Here is a 16847-nt window from a genome sequence, read left to right as displayed (position 1 = left end):
TGCACGACTTAGTATATTCTTACCTTGTTTGAACTTGAGGTGGAGGGACGACGGAGATGACCGAATGTTACAAGGGACAAGAGAGCGCGTGGTGAGTTCTGGCCATAATTTCCAGTGCGTGTATATGTGCGCGCCGAGGCGTTTAATCGACGAACCACGGTGCACTACCGATTCTGCTTCCCTTAACAAATTATCAAACCTTGATTTATCTCGCTTATCCAAAATGAGGTGTAATGATACCACAAAGAGCGTTATGAACAGCCGGCAGCCGTAGGCCTATGTAGAGAAAAATAAAATACCGGAAGATGTCTGGTAGAAGCAAGCACACATTGCACTGTGCGTCGAGTTGGTACATCAGTGGAGAAGCGAAAGACCACGTCGTGCTCGCACTCTCTCCATGTTTTCCCCATCCCTATCAACCCTCAACATCCATATCCGCTTCGGCCAGGCTTCCACCCGTGGCATAGGCGTTGCTTTTGTGCTTTGGCGTAAATCTGAACTTGTCACCTGCTGGCCCCAACAACATTTCACTGATTCGGATCCAGTCGACGGCACTATCGCTCGCCATCAGCGTTTCGAGTTCGTCCCGTCCTTCGTAGTAGGGCGGTCTCTCGTTGATGCGCTGTGGTGGTCTTTCGAGCAGTCCCACAGGGACGTATCGACACAAGAAAGACAACCATTCACACAAGAAACGACGCGTATTAAGAACTCCACGCTCGTCAGCTCCCCAGTGCGAGAGGCCAAAGTTGCAGAACCGGCGCAGCATCTCAAAGCGTTCATGACTGCTAATATCCCACACTCGCCCCGTCTTTATTTCTTCAAATATCCAGGGTTTTACAAGAGCTCCTCGGCCAATCATGAAGGAGCTAACATTCTTGGACTGCGCGCGATGTTCAACAATATCTTCGCACGAGAATATGTCGCCGTTTCCAATTACTGGCAATGACGTAAGGGAGGCGCAGTTGTCGATGTAAGACCAGTTCGCTAGTTTTGTGTACCGCTGCCTGCGTGAGCGTCCATGAATAGTCACGGCCGCTGCACCCCACGTTTCGTAATCAGCAATATGCTTGTGGAGCTCCGGGTTCTCTTCGTCGGGTCCCATTCGACACTTGATGGTAACAGGCTTCGATTGATGTGCCACTAGCGACTGAACAACATCTCGCAAGCGGTTACCTTTCCTTTCCCACAGACCACAGCCGCAGCCAGAGAGGACAACTTTATCGACTGGGCACCCGCAGTTAATATCAACGAAATCATAGGAAAATCCCGACTCTTCGACTGCTTGTGCCCACGTAATAGCATCATGTGGACGTGAAACAGCTATCTGCAAACCGAAGATATCCTCAGACGAGTGCCGACGCAATAGGGACCACTCAGATTTCTGCAGACGATTAAGGTTATGAACTATTGCCATTTCACCTACTGTTATATCCGCTCCGTATTCTTTGCACACCCTACGGAATGGCAGGTTCCCCACTGTCGTGAGTGGCGCTAGGACGAGTTTGTTGCTGAAGAGTGCCTTGTGTTGCGCACTCCTTTCTCGCATGGATTCTTCGGTATTACTTGCCCTCGCGACAGCACTCTTGACGGTAATATGGCTTTCATCTGTATTAGTTTGCTGTAGCGCTGGGGTCCCTCTTTCTTCATCATCATGTTTCACCTTCCCTGCAGTTGACTCAGCTTCCCCAGAAGGTGCCTGGCAGTCCTCACGGCGGTCGCGCTTCGTATCCTTTCTCTTCCCACGAACCACAGCTTTGATTCGTTGTAGCACCTCTCCATGAAAGAAATTGGACTCCCCTTCCAAAGAAGGTCGTTGAGTGCCTTCAACAACGTCACAGCGAAGTCTTTCCGCCCCTTTGTTCATCCCTCTTGTGCGACCCTCAGTATCGAGCGTAACACGAACTGGCGCCGGTCGGAGGAACTCCGACTTTACTGCACACGTGCCGCGGGATGTTACCACCGGGATGGGACTTGAAGTACCACCATCATCTTTGTCACTCATTTATTGGCACACCAAATGACCCACTTCCGTTCTCTGTGCCCACTTGCAGGCGATTGTCGCGCACCGGGGATAACTTAAGGTGGTCGAGACTTGCCAAACGTGGAGACACAAACGGTGCCAGTTCACCAACAAAAAAAAAGGAACAAAGAAAAACTAAAGCGTTAGACTAACGGTAGCACCATAGTTTCGACATCGATGCAGACCAGTTACGCGCCAACGGGTCGCCATGCACGGGCACACCATGGAGAGGTGCATGGGGCGCCGCTCAAAACGAGCCAAAAGATGACCAGTGAGTAAATAAAACTCAATAGCAAGGGCGTGGGACTTCTTCCGTACCTCGTCCTAGCGATACTTGCGGGTAAAATATATGGTCGAATAACGCGGCGGCCGCTGATCAACTACATAACAAGACAGAAAGCAGTCGCGAGTAAGGATATGGGGGGGGGGATGAATACTAACAACAAACGCATATTTTGAAAATAACGAGACTACGTTAACAATCAGTTGTAGATTACCACAAGATTATTTGCAGCGTCAACAGTAAAACATTCGTCGCCTCCCCATGGTAGTACTTTCGCTGTGGTCACAACGGCGACGCCACGACACTCCTCTCGCAACCGCATTAACGCTAGACCCCCTTCCCGGCGAAGCATACCCTCGCTAACGTTGTGGAGCTAAAAGCCTTGCCACTACACCGAAGAAGAGCCGACCTCACCATAACGATTTCCCCCCAGCTGACATACATTTCTTCCACCTCCTGCTTTAATTCCCAGAGTTGGATACGTAACTGAAACGACTGTTGGTGACACAGATTATTTTAAAAAGCTTTATCGGCAGCTTGTAACCATCCGTATGAGATAAAGGGATGTAAAAAAAAAAGTGACCTGGGCTAGCCATGAATTTTAAAGGTTCTCACAGCGGCAAGCTAACATGCCCCCAGTACCGTGACAAGTGTATTCACCTGTGTGTAACCAGAGGTGCAAATTTCACTACTGTCATGGGATCTACTACGCTCACAACTCAAGCCTCAGAGCACCTGGCCAATGGCTAAAAAATGGAATTCGAATTCTTTCGCAGAACTCTGCGGAAGCTCGCACGATCCTCAGTCACAAGAAGTTGATATTATGAAGAGCCACATGGAACTCTCATGTGGTGACGAGTAAAGGTTGCGGTGTTCACTGAAACCGGCGTCGCCAGTACTAGCCCGAAACCGGAGTGCAAATATCTGCCTTTTTGAACTTTGTATTGGTACCGACCACACGAATTTAAGGAAAAACATGAGAAACACTTGGTCAGGCAAGGGACCAAACATTCTCTTCCACAGCCGACCCACAGAGCACACAAAAAAAAATCCTGGTTAACAAGATCGGCTGGGATTGTCAGAACCTTCATTTCGTCCCACAAGAGCTAACGGAACACCCACTTACACTTGATCGTGTCGACAGCTGACACATATTGCTTCCTTTCGGTACGCGAGTTGGGCGCAGGAAAGCAACACGGGAAGCCAACATGATTCGACCCGAAGTGGGTATTCCACTTGTGAGACATATAAACAGCAGCAGCCACATCAGTGTGCTAAACGTTCTCTCCCGATCCTGCTCCCTTGTGACACAGAGGTGTTTAGCATTCCATTATAGCAACTTGAAAGCACATAAACAACGTTTTGCTCTTCTCAGTATGTATTAGGCAACTCCGCGTGATACCCCCACACAGTCTGGTATTAACTCTGCATCGACATTCTAAAAGGACAACACTCCAAGCGGGAATGCTGAGCACGACTAGGTCACGTCACGGTCCAAACGGGGAGACTGCCGGGTCGGGCAGGCTCATAGACGTGCCGAAAAAAAAAAAAGAAAAGCAGACAGGTCAAAGTATGATGCTTTCGTGCGTTGCAAAGGGGGGGGGAGGGGAATGCTTCTGCATTCTCCCTGTAGCCAAACCGGGTACGAACCAAAACATGTGTGATTTACTACACCTTGCTACATCTCCAATGAGTAAAGGCTGAGCGTAGGGAAGAAATTCTATCGTACAACGCTGTGTTTAACACGCAAGTACCCTGTAACGTAAACAATACACTATATATTACTGATGGGGCACGAAATGTAGAAACCCGTCTCCCCTCGTTTACCGTGCCGGTTCTTTGGCCGTGGTTCCGCACGCTGTAAAGTGGGTAAAAAGGAGAAAAAACTCGGCTTCATTATTTTTGCAAAAACTTTAACGTAGCAAATATAATAATACCTATCATTATAAGTATGTAAAAGCAAATGATAATCTTGTCTGTTGCCATTCGGTGGATAAATTCGTTTAGTTCTTTCCTGGCTCGTGTAACTTCGGAATCTAAGTCCTCCACACGATCGCGTATATTCCGTATTTGTTCCGTCTGCGCAATAAGTCTTGTTGTAGCATTCACACTAACTTCCTCAGTGTCGTGCAGCGCTCGTTCGGCCTGCGCTAGTGAGCCCAGTGTTGTGCCCTGGATGGTAACAACGCTTTGAGCGATGCGTCTTGCTTCTTCTCTTCGGTCGCCGGTCGCCGGCAACGCGCCGAACATTGAGCTGCTTTGGTCCCCCGGGACGACGGGGACAGGTGCCTTTTCCAGCTGTAGCATGCGCTTCAAGTTACTTAGCTCATGCGCATGCTCCTGTTCAGCATTTTTGTATAACTTTCCTTCGTCACCCTCAAGCAACTGTATCTCTGTCTTGAGTAACTGGTAATTTTGCTGAATCTCATTTAACGTATTTTGAGCCTCCGTATGACAGCGAAGTCGCCGAATGGGATCTGCTGTTGTTTTTAAATCACGAAGTAAGCCCTGGGCCTTCACTTCCAGCATTTTAAGCTTCTTATCGTAGGCCTCGGCATTAGACATGTCTGCTTACCTTCCTTGAACCTGCAACACTGGAAAGCAGCTTTATGTAGAAAGGAAAATTCTTCAGCCTTAAAAAAAAAAACAGGTAAAACCGATGAGGCAGACAGAAACACATCCCTAGTAGTTATAACGCAGCTAAAAAAAAATAACTCAAAACGCAACCTGAAGCAACGTTGAGGAATCAGTTTCGACCAACTGTCGTCTTTTCTTGACACTGGTGTCTGTGGTCCAAAATACGGGGAGAGGTTGACAGAACCCTGTCCTAAGATTTTTGCGGAAATGATCCTGCGCACACGCAGTCCAAGCAATGTAGCCAACACCGCACCCGAAGGGCCCCCCACGACCTCATGGGCAGCTACTGGTCGGAGAACTCCCCCCCCCCCGCGTCAAAGTTACTTTGAACTGCCGTGACCGTGCGGAACCGAGACAGTGACCTAGGAAGTCCCCGCAGCGTCAGTTGACGCACACGACCTCTGCGCGATTCAGTGCGTCGGTGTTGGACTTCGGTCACCAGGACCGGCAATCAGCAGAGTGAAAAACTCGAGGTAAAGGGGCAGTAACGGGCAGTAACGGGCAGTAGACCCAGGCGCACCGCTGTCTTCCATGTTGAATGAATTACCAAGTTCCGCTCCCACGGATGGACCCCTTGTTCCGCTGGGGCATCCACCTCCACGTACAACGGCTGAGCGGTGATGGGTTAAGGAAAAGCAAAAAATACGCGGACCCCAACTTCCAGTTTGTGGGATGAGTCGCGTGGTGGGGCACTGTGACCAGCTGCCTCATATTAATATTTGCGCCGGAAATTTTGTCCCAATGCCGACAGGAGTGAATAACTCCTGCGGGATCCGCCCTCCCACAGGGCGTGTTATCAAACCTCTCCAAGCACGGGAACTGAAGCTAATCTCTGCACCCACCGCCTTCTGGGACGCTACGGCGTAACGCAACGGCCCTTCTGGGGGCCGACTCTTATACGTGAATGCCCCTCCCCACTGCAGATTTTTTTTTCTTAGATGCGATAACCCATGGCCGCAGCGGCGGTGGCGGTGCGTCCGTCCCCTCCGCAGAGAGGTGAACTGACGCCGTTAGTCGCGGCGGTTGACCGGGTGGACCGACGCCGACTTTTTTGTTTTCCGCGCAGAGATGACACGGCGCGGGAGGGGCAAATTTCGATCCACTGTGCTATGTGGAGTGATTATGCGAGTTGGACCGGTCCTTGTCCTTCCGACCGGAGGGGGTGCCGCTGCGCGGTTCTGCGATCGGTGTGGCCGCAGAGGTCGTGGAAAATCTATTCTTGCCGTGTATGTATGTATGTGTGTGTGTGTGTGTGTGTGAAGAAGCTGGTTAAGATGACTCTGTCGACTCGTTGCTTTTAGACTCCTTTATCTTTTTACTGCTTCCGTTTCCGTCCGAAGTCAAAGTTTCTTTGGAGGTAATTTTCGCGGATATGTCTGGGGGCCTTCCGCGGCAGTTTGTCCTAAAGGTTGAGCGGCACGTTCCTGTGAACAAGGGGATGGGATTAGCATACCCGACCGTTCCAGGAGGTTCAGATGTCGCGGATGCTGACGCTACACCCCATGCCGGTGCCGGGGAACGTCACCAAAGTAATGAAGCTGGCGGCGATATGGCGTCAGGGACCTTGAAAGATGAGGCTGGTTCCATTCATTTATCGCATGAAAAAGAAACTCAAACAGAAGAGGTACCGTTGCCAACATGCGAAGCTAATGCGTGCGACGTTGACGGAACACATTGTTTGTCAGTTGATGCTCTGGATATGGCTGTCCGTAGTAATGGGGCAGCCCTACGGCAGATGAGGTCATCCTCGCACCTAACCGCCGCGTTTCACACATCCGCGAGTGACGACTATGGTGATTCTATTTCCCCCAACCCCTCCGATCGACAATCCTTTATTGGATCATTGCGAGTCAGTTACGTTGAGCTGATGAGTGGCGAGAGTATCCCAGTGTACTTTCCCCCTTCACTAGGTACCAGTGGAGGAGTAGAAGGGAAGACCATGACATTATCCGAAGATCTCGGCTGTGAGAACCAATAGGCTAAGTGAAGTGTTCCGAGTTGTACAAGAAATATAGACTCGCCGAGAGTTGGACATATAAAATTATCATATAAAGACCAATATAACCAGACGCATTGGTTTTAACTTGCTGTCGTTATGTCTGGATGAACTATCCGCACTGACTTTCCTAAATGGCCTTAGAGTCCCAAGGCCCAGTTGGTACGCGAGACGGGCATGTTTTGACATAAATTCCACAAAAACAAAGTACAGCTGTTCAGTTAATATAGATAACACCCAATTTGCTGTGGTTAGGTGGAGATTGTGTGGCGTGTTAGATACCGGTTGGAGCTTGATGAAAGTATCTCAAACCGAGGTTTTGAAGCTCGCTAACAGCCGCCGTTTAAAATTGAGGTTGCTCCCCTTTTGGTAAAAGGAGGATATGGACACAGAGCAGAGGAGGACAGAACCTGAAGAGTGCGATGTGGGTGTGAAGTATGCCACGGAACAGTGAAGGCTTACTTTTCCATCTCTTGTTTCCGCGTTCTAGAGTTCTATTGAGGACAGTTGAGGTATCTTTCACCCTTTTTTCATTTTGGAAAGTCGACACATATTCTAGCATTTGGAAATTGCTTCGTACCTAACGTCCCCAGTTTGAATACATTAATGGGAAGAAATTTGCACACCTTCTCGGTGTGTTTTTTCCAACCCCTTTAGAAGAAAATTCTAATACAAGCTGCCCTTCCCGTTCCCGCAGGGAAAGGACATCCTAATGTTGTAGGGTTGTTAAACATATGGGGAATTGCCGAATAAAGAAAAAAAATCAGCAAGTGGCATCTGTATTCCCTTGTGGTATGTTGCGGATACCTTTAAATATCTTTCAAGAGGGACAAAACTGCTGTCAGGAAAATAAATACGAACTCTAACACTTTGCATGTTGGTTTGATTCGTCTTTCACACAGATTGTTTCCCCTCACCGCGAGGGCTAAAAGAAAAAGTCGTCAACAGTAGAAACAAACAGTTTTGAGTCATTTTTCGCATTATTTCTATAGCAGCTACTTCTGAACTTTGTATGACAATGAATAATACATGGGAGTAAGCTGTTTTTTTTCTTCCCCCTCGCTTCCGTTTCGGGCATTTTTACAGTTAATAGGACTCAGTGTACGCATTTGTGCAGAATGTTGCAGTTCCGTAGTTGTTCTGATCCACATATTGTCCGTGCACATGTATGTTTGTGTACATACAAGTTGTGGCTTGGACCTTTTATTATTTCTGCGTGTCATTCTTGAGGGGTCAGGGCTTCTGCACGAGTACGATTGGCGCGTACGGAAGGGTAGCTGCGCGTGTGTGACCGAGCAACGGGGATGTGTGCCTTTGTTGATCTGCATCGGCGCCGTCAGGAAAAAAAAATGGACGGTACAGCAGTGGTTGCTACTGCTTCCCGCCGTAGCGACTAGTTGTCCCAGGGCGGGGACTTGTTAGTCACAACCGCATTGGTTGCAGAGGCACCCTGTTGTGTGCAGTGAATAAGATTGTTGTCTCGCCTATTCAGCAGAGAATGGCTGCGGGTGGTTGTGGCGTTTAATTCGGTATGATGTCACGCAAGCGATTATATTATACTGCTGGAACGTGTTGTGTGGCCACGGCGCGGGCTCACAATATTGCAGTGTTCTTGTGATGTACTTTTGCCTGGCCCTTTTCACTATGGAAAGTGGATGCGCACCGTTCTTGCGTTCAAACGGTTTTGCTTCACGGTCGAGTGTAAGTCCGCTCTACATTGCTATATCGGAGTTTGGGTGGCTGATTGGCAGTTGCCGTGCTGAGAATGATCATTCCTCATATAAAAATTTCCAAGGACAGAGTGTTTTCGTCGCGGTTGCGACCTACGTGTGTTAAACTGATTTGGTATCGATGCATTTTTACCCCTGAGATGAATAAACAATCAAAGGAATTTGGTAGTTGCTGTTATTGTTGTTATGACCATGGAGGTACACGCGGGTTCCTCTATACTGCCTTTCCGTGTGTTGGCTCTGCTGGACCCACCACCTTCTGTGATGGGTCGCTTCCTTACAGTATGTTCCCGGCTGGTATGCTGCATAATGGTTGGTTCAAGTGAAGAAGTGGTCGGTGGTATGTTGGGGAACCTTCGGCTATCGTGTGTCAGGCTGCCGAACCTCCTTCGGAAATTGATTGATTTGCTTTTTCCCACACTGTTTTGGTTGTTGCTTGATACTGTTTCCAATCCGCTAGGTTCATTTTCGGGGTTGCACTTGCTGTTGGCAGGGCCACGCGAGGGCGACGTGGTGTACGTGCGTGTGGTTGACCGACGGAGACAGCGAGTTGCTGTGACAGGTGTGTAATCTAAGTTAACTTTGTTTTTTTGTTTTCACAATGATTTCCTCTATGTTGATATGCTTCGACCTAGCATAGGTCGAAACTGATTCTGGAGAGCCTGTTTTCTCTCTTTCCCTGTGTTGCAGTGTGCAAACGCAAAATTATACGTGTTGTCGGGTTAATGCCCTTCCACCGGTTTCTCTGCGGTGGTTCCGACACCGCCAGTACGTCCGGCTGAAGGAGAAGCAGTAAATACGGGCGGGCATCGCCTACGGTGGTGATTTCAAGCAGTTTGGCAGGCAAATGCGTCAAATAATGCATGTGTTCTTGTCTGTAACTTATACATATGCTCATTGCATTTGTGGTAGTTGCCGGGGATCATCCTTTGTTGTTGCCTACAGGAGTGGATAATATGTGTACATTCCGTCGGTTTGTGTGCGTGTGTCTGTGTAGGGGATATGACTAGTAGGATTCTACATCTTGCTAAAGGGGTACCGCTGTTTCCAATTAAGCAACCGGCATTTTAGTAGCGACATCGAGGGAGGGAAGAATACTACAGGCACATTTATAAGGACAGAGGTAACACTTTTCAACAAAGTGTATTCGGTACTAATGGACTGTGTTTTGTTTCTCCAGCATGTGAAAGACGTGGGTTGAGGAGCTGTTGGATTCTCGTGTGTGTCAGAGTCGTCGCAGAGGATTTGTGTCTGTCTTGACCTATCACGAGCCGTTATAGCTAAACTTTTGCTTTTGAACGCTATTCTTGTTATTACTATTTTTTTTACTTTTAAATATCAACGCTAGAGCTTCCAGTCGTTGTAATTTGGTTCATGTTCCCTTATCTACATCCTCTGATGGAGGGGGGGGGGTGAAATAATTGCGGTACTGCCGGTCAACTGGCAGTGCACCATTTGTGACCAAAAGCAGAACTGAGCACTTCGGTTCTAAGTTACTATGGGTGGTTGACCTGGCTCCATGTAGTACCCGTAATGTGAGAGTAAAGTTACGAGAGCAGCATCTCTTTGGTTTATGCCAATACAACGATGGTTTCCGTTTTGTAAATGTGCACTATTCTCTCTCTTTTTGGCGCTTTGATTTTTTTTTTTTTGATATAGAGTAACCTTGATCAGCGCGCTGCGTCGTAGTCATTGGCTTTCATCAGTTGAAAACCCAAGAACACAACAAGCAAATTAAAAAGAAATAAAACGAAGTTCTCCACCATGAGGTACATGGTTTTTGCTGCCCTTTTGCTTTTGGTCCCTTTCCTACAAGTCACCGAGGGGTTGTCGACTATCAAGACTCGCCCTCAAGGTCCTTACTGTGGTGATTACTTTTCCATAGTGGAGGGCCGAGTTGACTTTCCCGTCGATTTGGATACGTTTGACATATCTCTTACGATTTCCGGGGATGTAGAGGAGTGTAAGAATGAGCCGTACGTATATGACGAAGTATCTGGCAATGTTGAACTGACGAATGCACAAGACCCTGGAGACTGCCTTGGTAGCATATTGCGAAGGAATCAACTGACGCTCATGGTCACCTACCACCCCGATGATGACAAAATTTCATTGGACTTTGGCATCGCCGTGGTGAACCTTTCCCCTTGCCCCTAGGCTGGAGAGGTTTCAGAATCTTTGCGTCTGAGTGAGGCATTAAATATTCGACATGAGGAAAACAAGGTGCCGCGAATACGGCCGGAAAATCATTGCTTCAAATGTATTTATTTACTTGTTTGTATTTATGTGAATTGTCTGAGTGATGAGTACAGAGACGGTTTCTCGTCTTCCAATCGTCGACAGTTGTAGTGAAATGCATATTATGTGCGTAGGGATGAGTGCCGAGACGGGAAATTAATTGTTAGGAGTAACTCGTTCGAAATATTTCGTAACAGGACGTAGAGGAAGGGTATCAGTATTTTTTCCCCATTTGTTGTTAACCGTGATTTTTTTGTTTCCCATTTTGCTGAGTTGAGCGACGGGACGCGGGGTTCGATATCATCTGGTTGTTTTTTTTCTTTGATCACCACAGAAGCACTGAATCTGACGAAAATTGCTCCGTTGTTCTCACTTCTTATAACCGCATACTTGTTCTCCTGAGGTAAGGGGAGAGGGAAACCCGGTATTACTTTTCGAGTTCCTGCACAAAAGGGAGTTCTAGGTAAGTTAGGACTCGACGGCCACCACTGAGAGCGGTGAATGATAATAACAGCTGCGTGTTCGCATGTCTTCGGGGGCTGTACTGGCCGCGAAAATACGGAAGAATCGTCAATTGAGGTTGCTGGCCGCCCAGCGAAGGCACATTAGGTCGCGTTTCAAAGAAGTGTTTGGGAGCGCAAAAGTTCGAACTACCCGTTTGAACAGCAACTACTTTGAAAGCAACGTATACCTTCGTGTAAATGCGTTATGCTCACTCCACATAGCGTCGGCTGCTGCAGAGAGCGCTGCAGAAGCTGAAGAGCGTGCCCACGGAGCAGCTCTTTCACTGGTGAATACGAAGGCGGGCCTACGTCACATGCTACAGTGTGTTGACTCCGATGTATTTGCCGAACTCGATGCGACCCTGAAAAGTATGGACGCGAAGGTTGTAGTACATCTGCTAAGGGTGCCAGACAGCGAGGGTGGCGATACGCTTCGGTCTGAGGGGATGCCAACGCAATTTATGACTACAGTCACAGCCGAGCTTCCCTTAAGCGACGCAGAGCCTGGAGGAGGATGGGAAGAACTTTCACAAAATGAGCCCACTGGCGGCATTGCCATCTGTCGTGGTGAGGGAGGATCTCCCCGTGATGCAATAAAAGTGGGCTTTGCCTTAGCACTCGAGGAGCTCGATAGGTACGCCGTGGAGGAATTGGAAAGTAGGGAAGTGGAAGCTTGGCGTTTTCTCAATTGTTATGAGGAAGGATTGCGCGTTTATGACTGGGATGGGGATTTCCTTTCACTGTACCTGTGTGGTTCGCTTTGTGCCAGTCAGGAAACGACATGGTGGTCATCGTTAGCCCACAGACGTGGAGCTCAACGCGTAAAACTCCTCTCAAGGGAGGGGTGGGAGTCATTATCCCTTGTCGCTGTTGACAGCGTGGAGAACGAGACAGAACTTCGTTTGCCCCTCACATCACCTCCAGAAGCGTTTAGGCGCATTGTATTGTCACGCAATGGCAGTGCTGTGCAGTTACAGTACGGTTCTGCTCTTGCCTGGCCGAGTTGTTGGGTCGTAGGTTCAGTTCTTATGCGACTCTGTGGAGTACTACAGTCGGCACTTCCAACTTGTGATACTAGTAGATCCCCCCGAGGGGCAAAACCCACCCCAATGTTGCCTTTGCTACAGGGTGGAGTTTCTTTTCGGGGGGCGCGGGCCCTGCTCGGGTTGTTGCAACACTCGCCTAGTGTGATGCAACTTTCTATCGAGAGAGGGCTGTTTGCTCTCAATGGGTTAGCTGCTTCGCGCTTTGTTTCAATAACTCGCAGACCGTGCCTCAGCGGCTGCACATTACCTGTTATTGCTCTTGACCTGGTTCCCGCATCTGGGAGTGGGGGTCCCTTATTAGTAAGCGCGCATCTGAGAATTGTGGGTCTGCCGCATGATGAGTCAGGTGCATATCATTATCGGAAGTTCCTGGAGGAAATGGTGGCAACCAGCGGCTCTGGGACGCAAGCGGAACAGGTGAAGCTAAGTAAATCGCAGGATGGAAGGTCTTTTGCTCAGGTTGGTTTGTTGGGGAATATTTGGCGGCTTATTTGCACCGCCGCGGCGGCTGTTGCCCCAGATAGCACCACAACCCACCGTGATTTTACTCTTTGGTCTCCTTCGGTTTACTGGACATCTGATGGGGAACTGCAAAAGCATCGGGACGATCAGAACAATTGGCTGTTAGATCACATTGGAGAACTGTTTTCCCGGGATGCACAGGTGTCGGAGGTGTCAATACCCGGTGATGTTCTTAATAAGGCGCTTCTCATTACCTCTGAGTCGTTAGGGATGCAATCTTTGCAACTCTGCCATGTTGTGCGAGATCTAATGTACACATTTGGTCACTTTTTATATCGATGTTCTTTGACCAAATGGCGAACGGTGTTGAGCACAACCGACTCGACGGTCTTCCAGCTGTCAGTACAGGATACGGTGCAGCAACAACAGTATGAGCAGTCAGCCTTCTATTGCCCGGACCTGCTGCTGATGTTGCAGGACATTCGTTTGGCATTACGTCTGCCACAGTGCTCATTTCCAGTCTTGGAGTTCTTTCAGAAGGCAGTCCATGACGTACCGCTTCGCGTGCGACAAATAGCTGCCGGGAACTTTGGTGATGTGGATGTTTACACGCGCATCGTTGCCCACTGGGGTACAAATCTACGTGTCGAAATGGAGAGTGGGCCGCAGCATGGTGTCTGTGAGAAGGTTCCTGTACAACCCGACAATGAGAAGAACAAAGGGCCACTGCGACTGCTGTTTTTAGTGGTTTCTGCTCTCTATAACCGTGTGTTCCCCAGGCGTGTGAGTGTCCCTCTCATTGGACTCAACTCGCCAACAGCACGACGCTCCATTGACTTCCTTCTCCACTCTTGGTTTATGGCTCCACCACAGGTTCGTTGCTTTGAGATTGATACCCGTGCTGCGAGGTGGCTTCTTGGAAAGGATGAAGAGGTGCAGTTGGTAGCTGACTATATCGTACGCGCCATGTTGTTCTACGACTTTTTGGGGCAGAGGGTGTTGTTTGCCGAGACACATGCACCTACGGTGGAGGAGGCGGTCCGCCGTGTGAACGAGCTTGCTGTGCTGCTTAATATGCCCGATTGTGATAACTTTCCGCGTCGGCCTGGAGGATGCGTTACGCGGGGGAAGACCAGCGGCGCTGCGATTGGGTACTGTGCTACAACTGATATGCATGTCGACTCGGAGGTGGCGGCATTACTGGAGGCGCTGGAAACCACAACCCGAACCCAGCCGCGTGTCTGTTTCGTGAGTACGGGTGCTCCTTCATCGCCTTGTGTAGAGGGCGTTGTCGAGGTGCTAGTGTCGCAATACGACATTCGAACCACCGCAACTGTGAAGGAATCCCGTGGCGTGATCCCCTCCCTTAGTTTGGCATGCCGGGAGGCGCTGAGGATAGCCGCGCGCGTTGTGCCAGGTGTTGGCGCCTTGAACGTTGAGTCCTTGTTGCAAGTCGCTGCCGATGCCGCACCTTTACTCCCACGCGACGGGTTTCCCCATTTTGATGCGCGTTTCTACACACCAGCTAATTTGCTGGGTGAGCTGCTTCAGGGCGTGGCGGGCAGGTACGATTGCACATATACTTCTGATACGACTGCGGGAGAGATTGTGTGCAGCTTGCATATCCATAAAATTTCCATCTACGAGAATTCTGCGCATGCGTCACCATTTTTTTTGTTGGGTGTGGGACGAGGGCGTACCAAAAGGGACGCTTGGGCAGCCGCCGCTGTGCAGGCCCTTCGGGGTAATTTTCCAGAATTTCAGCAGCAACTGGATCGACACAGGGCTCTCTGCGAGCTGCTACTTCGCCCCAATGACTTGTTTTTGTTGGGTTTAACCTCTGGGTTTACCGTAACGGTGTCTCGAAGAGCTGAAGAACTTGGTGGTGGGTTTGAGTGCAGAGTGAAATCAGTGCAATCGGTGACGGCATCAGGAGACGGAGACCGTACCTCGGAACTTGTCATCACTAGAAATGCAACCCATGCGGCGCATGCTTACATTGAAGCTGTTGATTCTCTTCTGCTGTCGCTGCGCCGGGACGGCAGGGGAGGTGTTGTGGATTATAGCAGTACCGGTGGTGGTGGCTTTGCACGGTGGGACCCGACGTCGAACTACGCAAAGAGTGTATGGCACGCCTGCTACGGTGCACTAGGGGTAGCGGTTGGCGGCAAAGTTGCATTGCGTTTCGAGAGGGTCTGTGAGGATGATGGGGATTATCGGAATAATGTACCAGTTGTTGTTCGTTTAGTCGTCCGGACTTTAACTCCTGAAAAGAATGATGAGACTGGCGGTAAAGACGGTGATGGAACGAGGTGGCGGACTGCAGAAACAGGGATTGTTTCCGTCCACCAGCATTGTATTGCGGGGTATAACCATCTTGCAGGGGCGAGTCGGGGTCGTCCGGCGTCGGGGGGACACGTTCTGTTTGTCTCAACACGGCTTCTCTCAGAGGCTGTTGAGAAATACGTTGATAATCACACGAGGGAGGAGATGGGGTGGTTGCTTTCGCTACTTCAGTGGAGGAAGGGGGAGAATAATAATTGCCCTCGCCTCAACATTAAGCGGCGGATAGAGCTGCTTGTTGAGTTAACGTTTGGCTGTCAATGTCGAGTGGTTGTTAACCCCTCCAACGGCGCCAGTTTGGTTGCACAGGCTGGCATATGGTTGCCAGGCCCTAGCGTACGGAGCCCCCGTGTCCCTATGGTGATAGCTGCATGTAGTGCCCGTACAACGGCGCAAGCCCTACTGGAGCTGCAGCAGGAGGTTAACCTCATGCTTGAACCATTGTGGGCCATGACTACGCAAGTGTGTAGTTGCTCGGGCGGTGCTGAAGAATTAGGCTCTTCGACTGTTCGTTTTCCTCCACAGGCGGCTTCCACTGCTTGACCTTTGAACATAGCATATTACCCGCGTATATAAGTTTTGAAACGGTTGAGCGGGTGCCATCCGCATGATTGCTTGTGGACACTCTCTTGTTTCCCCGGCAAAGCACAATTATCATCAGTGCAAGTAGAGGTGCCACCTGGTGAGTTGATTGGAGATTTCTCCTCTCTTTTTTTTTGTCTTGTCACCGTTGGATATCTCTTCCCTTCGTACGCTTTTTTCCGTTGCTTTTCTGTTTTTTTTTTTTTTCAAGACATGCCAGTTGCTAATGAAGCTTCCTCATTCAACGTTTTATACGCTTTGAACAAGTGTAATCCAAAGCGACGCCGCTGGATGAATGGTTGGCTGTACGTCAACTTCGATAGGGCAACACTTGTCGATGGCATCAGCCGTAAAGCAGTCGGTGTTGTGTCTGGTACTGGACTACTTCCCAATAAAGTTTTTAAGATGATGGTGGAGGCTGACAACGGAGCGGCGTGGGAAATGGGAACTGAGGTGGTTATCGGCCAATATATCACGCAAATTGAGGGTACCACAAGGCTTCATTTAATTCCGTACACCCTGTTTAGCGGCGTCGATTGTATCGATGATAATGCGGCGGAGGAGGTGAGCAGTGTGGAGCTGGCAGGGTCATCCATGACTTCTCGTGTGGTGAATGTTACTGCAGGATTCAGCGCAACCAGAGCAGATGCTCCGCTATCCAGACGGAAAACAACAGAGCAGCTTATTTCTGAACTGCGAGGTGCTTACCCGCAAATTTTCATATAACATTTTTTTTGGTTTTGCTGCCATTGCTATTCTTGGTGTCTGTGTTGTTATTGTTTCTTTTCGTCCTCACATACATTTGTTACTTGCTACAGACTAATTTTTTTTTTTAATCTTTGGATTTCACATTGCGCGTAACCACGCGTTTTTCTTTGCCCTTTGCTGGGCTGGACCCACGTTTCACCAGAATCTTTGCTTCACCTTCTGCTGTGCAGCCGGTCGCGCGTGCGGTGGCCTTACCAGTTGACTCTTACTCCCTTTCTCCTGTATTTTCTTTTATTCCT

The 16847-nt window shown here is 49.2% G+C and overlaps 6 protein-coding genes across 6 annotated transcripts, besides 2 other annotated features; 4 read left to right on the top strand and 2 right to left on the bottom strand.

The window, feature by feature from the left end:
• Positions 1–16847: part of a sequence feature (sequence corresponds to BAC RPCI93-33N13) that runs on past both edges of the window.
• Tb927.7.6450 (tRNA-dihydrouridine synthase 3, putative) lies at positions 416–2002 on the bottom strand (the record flags this gene model as incomplete). Its single annotated transcript, XM_841175.1, has 1 exon — positions 416–2002. The coding sequence occupies one exon, from the start codon at positions 2000–2002 to the stop codon at positions 416–418; it is 1587 nt and encodes a 528-aa protein (XP_846268.1).
• On the bottom strand, positions 4200–4868 carry Tb927.7.6440 (hypothetical protein, conserved; the record flags this gene model as incomplete). Its single annotated transcript, XM_841174.1, has 1 exon — positions 4200–4868. One exon carries the CDS (start codon positions 4866–4868, stop codon positions 4200–4202), a length of 669 nt encoding a protein of 222 aa, XP_846267.1.
• Positions 6165–6199: a microsatellite.
• Tb927.7.6430 (hypothetical protein) lies at positions 6313–6918 on the top strand (the record flags this gene model as incomplete). Its single annotated transcript, XM_841173.1, has 1 exon — positions 6313–6918. One exon carries the CDS (start codon positions 6313–6315, stop codon positions 6916–6918), a length of 606 nt encoding a protein of 201 aa, XP_846266.1.
• Positions 10431–10823, top strand: Tb927.7.6420 (hypothetical protein, conserved; the record flags this gene model as incomplete). Its single annotated transcript, XM_841172.1, has 1 exon — positions 10431–10823. One exon carries the CDS (start codon positions 10431–10433, stop codon positions 10821–10823), a length of 393 nt encoding a protein of 130 aa, XP_846265.1.
• On the top strand, positions 11431–15801 carry Tb927.7.6410 (hypothetical protein, conserved; the record flags this gene model as incomplete). The annotated part of the gene is made up of 1 exon (XM_841171.1): positions 11431–15801. One exon carries the CDS (start codon positions 11431–11433, stop codon positions 15799–15801), a length of 4371 nt encoding a protein of 1456 aa, XP_846264.1.
• Positions 16054–16566, top strand: Tb927.7.6400 (hypothetical protein, conserved; the record flags this gene model as incomplete). The annotated part of the gene is made up of 1 exon (XM_841170.1): positions 16054–16566. The coding sequence occupies one exon, from the start codon at positions 16054–16056 to the stop codon at positions 16564–16566; it is 513 nt and encodes a 170-aa protein (XP_846263.1).

The sequence above is a fragment of the Trypanosoma brucei genome, chromosome 7 (assembly GCF_000002445.2).
Source record: "Trypanosoma brucei brucei TREU927 chromosome 7, complete sequence".
Taxonomy (NCBI): Eukaryota; Euglenozoa; class Kinetoplastea; order Trypanosomatida; family Trypanosomatidae; genus Trypanosoma; species Trypanosoma brucei.
The sequence above is the reverse complement of the archived record's forward strand: the minus strand, read 5'-3'. Positions and strand labels throughout refer to the sequence as shown.